The sequence below is a fragment of the Agelaius tricolor genome, unplaced genomic scaffold, assembly GCF_023055355.1.
Source record: "Agelaius tricolor isolate 1412-34295 unplaced genomic scaffold, bAgeTri1.0.p SCAF_57, whole genome shotgun sequence".
Classification (NCBI taxonomy): Eukaryota; Metazoa; Chordata; class Aves; order Passeriformes; family Icteridae; genus Agelaius; species Agelaius tricolor.
Genome location: NW_027269317.1, coordinates 2234595 through 2242307, shown reverse-complemented (window position 1 = coordinate 2242307; position 7713 = coordinate 2234595). Strand labels below are relative to the sequence as shown.

Below are 7713 nucleotides of genomic sequence, written 5' to 3'. Positions count from 1 at the left end.
ACGGGGGAGCAGCACCCCAAAAAGCGCTCAGCCAATGGGAGAGCGGGGTGTATGGCGCGTCACGTGTTGCCGGGTAGAGCGTTCAGAAATTGAGCTCCCTAAGAAATTCCGGCCAATCAGAAAAAGGAGCGGAAATGACGCCTCAGGTGCTGGGTAGAGCCTCTGGAAATCGGGCTCCCAACGGAACCGGCCAATTACAGAGCGCAAAAATCACTGCGGCCAATGAGAGCGAGCCCAAAAAAACTCACAACCAATGAAAGCGCGGCCAAAAACCACGCCCGACCAATCAGGGAGCGCGTCCCTCATGACCCCGCGCTGCTCCGGGCTGGTTCTCGCAGTTGGGCGCGGTTGGTTTGGGGTGGGGGTCGCCGGCCATGGGGCGAGGGGCGGCAGCCGGGGCCCTACTGGTGGCACTGGTGGTGCTGGGAGCCCCCCCGGCTGCGGGCGCGGAGCTCTCGGGTGAGCGGGGGCGGGAGGCGCTGGGACAGGGGGGGAGAAAGGGGGAAAAGGGGGCGAAGGGGGGAGCCCAAAACTGAGCCCGAGGGGGCTGGGGATTGGGGAATTTTTTAAAAAGAGTGGAAAGTAGGCAAAATGCGGGAAATGGGATCCCAAAAATCCTATCGGGAGAGGATGGAGGTGGGAGGGGAGAGGATATGAAAGGGGAAATGGGCGAAGGGCGGCAAAGAGGAAGCGGCAGCGCGGGCAGGAGGGTCCCGTGGCGGCCGTGGGGCACAGGGGGTGCGGGGCGGGGATCCGGGGTGGGCCCCGGAGCTCTGCGGGGTGCTGGGTGGGGCACCCCCTGAGCTGTGTGCTGCACTCACAGGGGTGTTCCAGTACCTGGCAAAGGCCGAGTGTTCCTTCATTAACGGCACGGAGAAGGTCAGGTTGGTGGAGAGGCTCATCTACAACCGGGAGCCGTTCGTGATGTTCGACAGCGACGTGGGGCACTACGTGGGGTTCACCCCCTTGGGGGAGATGAATGCCAAGCGCTGGAACAGCGACCTGGCCTTTATGGAGAACAGACGGGCTGCGGTGGACTGGTTCTGCCGGCACAACTACGAGGGGATCCGCCCGTTCAGCGTGGAGCGCCGAGGTGAGCGCGGGGCAGAGCGTGTCCCCTCGGGCCCTGCCCTGCCAGTGACCATCCCAGTCACTCCCAGTCCCCACCAGTCCCTTCCAGTATATTCCCAGTCCCTCCCACTCCATTCCCAGTCCCCTCCCAGTCCATTCCCAATCCATCCCAGTCTATCCCACTCCCTCCCAGTTCCTCTCAGTCCATGCCAATCCCTCCAGTCCGTTCCTAATCCCTTCCAGTCCATTCCCAGTTCATCCCAATCCCTTCCCAGCCCATTCCCAGTCCATCCCAGTCCATGCCCAGTCATTCCCAGTCCATCTCCGTCCCTCCCAGTCCATTCCCTGTTCAATCCCAGTGCCCTCTCCAACTTCCACCCTCTCTCCCAGTGCCGAGTTTCCCTCCCATCTTTCTCAGTTCCACTCCTGTCCTTCCCAGTCCCTCCCAGTCGGTCCCAGTCCCACCCAGCCCCTCCAACTCAGTTCCCAGTCAATTCCCAGTTCATTCCCATTTCACTCTCAGATCACCATCCACTCTCCCAGTACCCCCATCCCCTCCCACATCTCTCAGAGCCACCCCGGTTCCTCCCAGTCTATCCCAGTTCATTCCCAGTCGCTCCTAGTTCTTTCCCAATCCATCCTAGTTCCTCCCAGTCCTTTCCAGTCCATTCCAGTTCATTCCCAGTCCCGCCTTGTTCCTTTCCACTCATATTCAGCCCATTCCCATTCCATTCCCCATCCGTCCCAGTTCATTCCCAGCCCCTCCCAGTCCCTCCCAATCCATTCCAGTCCATTCCAGTCCATTCCCAGTCCCTCCCAATCCATTCCCGTCCATTCCAGTCCATTCCCAGTCCCTCCCAGTGGCCCCCATCACGTCCATTTCAGCGACGCGTAACGCTGACGCTTCTCAGCCAATCAGATCGCGTCTCTCTGGTGACTCCCCTGTTGCCAGGCAGACCCGCAGCGCCGAGTGCCCCGCGCTGGACTCGGCCTCCCAGTGCCGCTCACTCCATTCCCAGTTCCTCCCAGTCCATCCCAGTCCCTCCAAGGCCATCTCCAATTCCTCCCCAGTCCCTCCCAGTCCATTCCCAGTCTCTTCCCAGTTCATACCCAGTTCACTCTCAAACCTCCACCCTCTGCCGGTTCCCCCCATCCCCTCCCATATCCCTCAGTGCCAATCCCAGTCCATCCCAGTCCCTCCCAGTCCATCCCAGTCCCTCCCAGTCCATCCCAGTCCATCCCCAGTCCATTCCCAGTTCACTCCCAGACCTCCACCCTCTCTTCCAGTGCCCCCCATCTCCTCCTGCCTCTCTCAGGGCCACCCAACTCCCTCCCAGTCTACACCCAGTGCCTCCCAGTCTATTCCCAGTCCATCCCACTCCATTTCCAGTCTACTCCCATTCCCTCAAAAACCTTCCCAGTGCCTTCCAGTCCCTCCCAGTCCATTCCCAATTTCTCCATTCCCTCCCAGTCCATTCCCAGTCCCTCCCACTCCATCCCAGTCCCTCCAAGACCATCGGCAATTCCTCCCCAGGCCATTCCCAGTCCCTGCTAGTCCATTCCCAGTCCCTCCCAGTCCATTCCCAGTTTCGCCATTCCCTCACAATCTGTCCCCAGTCCCTCCCAGTCCATTCCCAGTCCATCCCAGTCCCTCCCAGTCCGTTCCCCGTCCCTCCCCAGCCCTCCCCTCTCTCTCCCAGTGCCCCCCAGCTGATCCCAGTGTGTCCCCGCTCTCTCTCTCTCTCTCTCTCTCTCCCAGTGCCCCCCAGCGTGTCCATCTCGCTGGTGCCCCCCTCGAGCTCCCAGCCCGGCCCCGGCCGCCTGCTCTGCTCCGTGATGGATTTCTACCCTGCTGCCATCCAGGTGAGGTGGTTCCAGGGCCAGCAGGAGCTCTCGGAGCACGTGGTGGCCACCGACGTGGTCCCCAACGGGGACTGGACCTACCAGCTGCTGGTGCTGCTGGAAACCCCGCCCCGGCGCGGGCTCACCTACAGCTGCCAGGTGGAGCACGTCAGCCTGGAGCAGCCCCTGAGCCGGCACTGGGGTACGGGGGAGCCCCTGGGGGCGCTGGCAGAGCCACTGGGCTGTGCTGGGAGCCACTGGGAGGGAGCTGGAGAGAGCCGGGCTGGGACTGGGAGAGGCCCTGGGGGCTGGGCAAGGGCTGGGAAGGGGTTTGGGGGAGGCTGGGGAGGGTGGGATGGGGTTGGGGGGGTCCTGGTGGGCACTGGGAGGGAGTTTGGGGGTGCTGGGTGTGACTGGGAGGGAGTTTGGGGGCGCTGGGTGTGACTGGGAGGGAGTTTGGGGGTGCTGGGTGTGACTGGGAGGGAGTTTGGGGGTGCTGGGTGTGACTGGGAGGGATCGCAGTGAGCCCGGAGGCGCTGGAAGGAGATCGGCCATGGCCAAGCGGGGCTCGCCATGAGCTCGGTTGTGCTGGGCACAGACTGGGAGGGCTCTGGCTGAGTCCTGCTGGGGCTGCCAAGGGACTGCGAGAGGCTTTGGGGCTCCTGGGGCGCTAGGGGGCAACTGGGAGGGGGCTGTGGGATCCTCAGAGGGATGGGAGGGGCTTTGGTGGCTCCTGGCCAGGACAAAAAGGGATCGGGGGGAGGTTTCAGGGGCTCCTGGCTGGGCTGGGGGCCACAGGGAGGGCGCTGGGAGGGGCTGGGGGTGTCCGTGAGAGGTTTTGGGGGTGCTGAGCCCTGCGGACCCCCCAGAGATGCCGCCGGACGCCGCCCGCAGCAAGATGCTGACGGGCATCGGGGGCTTCGTCTTGGGCTTCGTCTTCCTGGCGCTGGGGCTCGGCTTCTACGTGCGCAAGAAGGTCAGGGCGGGTGCCGGGGGTGGCGTCCCCGCCGTGGCGGAGCGTGCGCGCTCCCGCCGGGGCCCCCAGCCCGGTGTCACCCCCTTTTCTCTGCCCACAGAGCTCCTGAGCCGCCGGCGGCCGCAGCCCCTCCCCGTGGGCTCGGGCCCGGCCGGGACCCCCCGCTCCGTCCCCGCTCCGCTGATTTTGGGGGGGGTCCCGTGTCCCCCCCAGCGCCGCTGGCGCTCTGTCCCCGCCCAGTGCCTGCTCCCAGTGCTCCCAATAAAGCTTCCCAGTTGGCCCCGGGGCCGTTTATTGGGGGGCGATGGGGAGGGGGTTGGGGGGGGGTGATGGGACGGATTTGGGCAAAGGGAGGGGGAGAAAGGGTGGGGGCAGGGCCCGGGGGGAGCGGGAGGAGGAAGGAGCGGGGGACGTGAGAGAGACGAGGGGAAGTAGGCGGGATGAGGAAGGGGGAGGAGCGATGGAAGAGGGGGAGGAGGGGCAGGAGGAAGAGGAGCGAGAGATGAGGATGAGGAGCCGGAACCAAAGAAGCAGCGCGGATCCTCTGGCCTTCATCCAGACGTCAACGGGGGGAGCCAGAAAGATGTAGAGTCCCCAGCGGGGTGTGCGGCCAGCACGGGTGACCCGGGATTGTCCAGCGTGGATCCTTCCAGGGCGGATGGAGCACGAGCGGCGCACAGAGCTCGGCCCGCACCGGGGCAAGGCGGGATGCGCCGGCAGCGACCCCTCCCTCCTGCTCCGCATCTTTCCCCCTCCCCGGGCCCAGCCCCCCCATCGCCCCCAATAAACGGCCCCGGGGCCAACTGGGAAGCTTTGCCATGGCTGATCTCCTTCCAGCGCCTCCGGGCTCACTGCGATCCCTCCCAGTCATACCCAGCTCCCCCAAACTCCCTCCCAGTCACACCCAGCGCCCCCCAAACTCCCTCCCTGTGCCCACCAGGACCCCCCCAACCCCATCCCACCCTCCCCAGCATCCCCCAAACCCCTTCCCAGCCCACGCCCAGTCCCCAGCCCCTCTCCCAGTCCCAGCCCGGCTCTCTCCAGCTCCCTCCCAGTGGCTCCCAGCACAGCCCAGTGGCTCTGCCAGCGCCCCCAGGGGCTCCCCCGTACCCCAGTGCCGGCTCAGGGGCTGCTCCAGGCTGACGTGCTCCACCTGGCAGCTGTAGGTGAGCCCGCGCCGGGGCGGGGTTTCCAGCAGCACCAGCAGCTGGTAGGTCCAGTCCCCGTTGGGGACCACGTCGGTGGCCACCACGTGCTCCGAGAGCTCCTGCTGGCCCTGGAACCACCTCACCTGGATGGCAGCAGGGTAGAAATCCATCACGGAGCAGAGCAGGCGGCCGGGGCCGGGCTGGGAGCTCGAGGGGGGCACCAGTGAGATGGACACGCTGGGGGGCACTGGGAGAGAGAGAGAGAGCAGGGACACACTGGGATCAGCTGGGGGGCACTGGGAGAGAGAGGGGAGGGCTGGGCTGGGCTGGAGAGGGACTGGGAGGGAATGGGAATGGACTGGGAATGGACGGGGAGGGTCTGGGAATGGATTAGGAGGGACTGGGAGGGACTAGGAATACACTGGGAGGGAATTGAGTGGCACTGAGAGAGGTTAGAAGGGATAGAGGGGCACTGGGAGAGAGGGTGGTGGTCTGGAAGTGAACTGAAACTGAAGTGGGAATAGACTGGTAATCGACTTGGAGAGGCTGGGTGGAACTGGGAAGGCCTGGGAGGGACTCAGAGTAACTGGAAATGGACTGGGAAATGGACTGAGAGGGACTGGGAATGGATTGGGATGGACTGGGAGGGACTGGGAGGGAGTGAGAATGGACTGGGAGGGATTTTATATGAACTGTGAGGGAGTGGGATAGACTGGGAATGGACTGAGAGGGACTTGGGTGGAACTGAGAGAGGTGTGAGGGGATGTGGGGCACTGGGAGAGAGGGTGGAGATCTGAGAGTGAACTGGGAATGAACTGGGAACATACTGGGAATTGACTGGGAGAAGCTGGGTGGTACTGGGAAGGAGTGGGAGGGACTGACAGGAACTGGAATGGACTGGGAGGGACTGGGATTTATGGGGTTTGCACAGAGAGATGGGAGGAAATGGGGGGAACTGGGAGAGAGGTGGAGGTCAGAGAGTGAACTGGGAATGAACTGGGAAAAGAGTGGAAATGGACTGGGAGGGACTGGGGAGGAATTGGAGATGGCCTTGGAGGGACTGGGATGGCACTGGGAGGGATTTTGGTGGCACTGGGAGGAACTGGGAATGAAATGCGCGGCACTGGGAGGCCGAGTCCAGCGCGGGGCACTCCGCGCTGCGGGCCTGCCTGGCAACAGATGAGTCATAAAGGAGACGTGATCTGATTGGGTATTTCCGTCAGCTTAACGCGTCGCTGAAATGGACGCGCGGGGGGGCACTGGGAAGGACTGGGATGGACTGGGAGGGACAAGAGGCCCCGGGGATGGGCACAAGAAGGGCTGAGGACTCTGGGGCGATTCCGCATGGATATTTTGAGGGGCTCCCGGTCATTGGCAGGGCAGGGCTCGAGCGGGCACGCTCTGCTCCGCGCTCACCTCGGCGCTCTGTGAGGAACGGGGTAAAATTCTTGTACCAGCACCGGCAGAACCAATCCACCGCAGTCCGTCTGTCCTCCATGAATACCGCGTTGCTGTTCCAGCGCTTGGCCAACTTCTCCCCATAGGGGGTGAACCCCACAAAATGCCCCACGTCGCTGTCGAACATTATGAACTGCTCCCGGTTGTAGATGGCCCTCTGGACGTACCTCACCTTCTCCGTGCCGTTAATGAAGTAACACTCGGACTTTGTCATCCTCTGGAACACCCCTGAGTGTCCATGACACCGGTCAGGGGTTGCCCACCCACCACCCTCCCTCAGCACCCCCAGAGCTCCGGGGCCCACCCCGGATCCCCACTCCGCACCCCCTGTGCCCCACGGCCGCCACGGGACCCTCCTGCCCGCGCTGCCGCTTCCTCTTTGCCGCCCTTCCTCCATTTCCCTTTTCATATGCTCTCCCCTCCCACCTCCGGCCGTTCCCAAATCATTTTTGGGGTCCTATTTCCCCATTTTCCCACAAATTCCCCAATCCCCGGCGCCCTCCCGCTCAGTTTTGGGGTCCCCCCCTCTCCTTTTCCCCCTTCCCGAACCGCTCCCACCCCTCCCTCCCCTCCCCCCACCCCTCAGCCCCTCCCGCTCTCCCTTTGGGGGGTCCCCTTCTCTTCCCCCTCTATTCTGGGCTCCCCCCTTTTCCCCCTTCTCCCCGCCTGTCCCAGCGCCTCCCGCCCCCCGTTCACCCGACAGCTCCGCGCCCGCAGCCGGGGGGGCTCCCAGCACCACCAGTGCCACCAGTAGGGCCCCAGCTGCCGCCCCTCGCCCCATGGCCGGGGCCGGGCAGGGAGCAGCAGCCCCAAAGCAGCCGCGCTGCGCTGGGAGCACCAGTCCGGAGCAGGGCGGGCTCGGCAGCGCCGCGCGCTCTCATTGGCTGCCGCCACTTTTGGGCAGCGATCGGCCACGGGCTCTGCCCGGCAGCCGATGACGCAATCCAACGCCCCGAGATCTCATTGGCTGCGCCGCCTCCTGCCTGCGCTGCCATTGGCTGAGGCCTTTCCGGGACGCTGCAGCCCCGGGCTGGGGGTTTTTTGGGGAGGGGGAACCTTGGGGCGCTGGGCCGGTGGGAGCTCAGGTGAGCCCAGCAATGCGTGCCCAGGGGCGCGGGATCTCAGCGGTGCCCGTGGCGAGCGGTGACGCTGGCCCGATGCCAGGCACCCCCAGAGCCGCTCTGTCCCTGCCCCCGCAGCCGCACAGGGACAGAAAAT

The 7713-nt window shown here is 64.6% G+C and overlaps 1 protein-coding gene and 1 pseudogene across 1 annotated transcript; one reads left to right on the top strand and one right to left on the bottom strand.

Annotated features, from left to right (window-relative positions):
• The first annotated feature begins 289 nt into the window (after positions 1 to 289).
• On the top strand, positions 290 to 4118 carry LOC139604957 (class II histocompatibility antigen, B-L beta chain-like; annotated as a pseudogene).
• A 62-nt stretch (positions 4119 to 4180) lies between these two features.
• On the bottom strand, positions 4181 to 7365 carry LOC139604905 (class II histocompatibility antigen, B-L beta chain-like). The gene is made up of 4 exons (XM_071456209.1): positions 7192 to 7365; positions 6454 to 6723; positions 4902 to 5284; positions 4181 to 4438 (listed from the first exon to the last, which is right to left on the bottom strand). Exons 1-4 carry the CDS (start codon positions 7274 to 7276, stop codon positions 4181 to 4183), a joined length of 996 nt encoding a protein of 331 aa, XP_071312310.1. The 5' UTR covers positions 7277 to 7365.
• Positions 7366 to 7713: the final 348 nt, after the last annotated feature.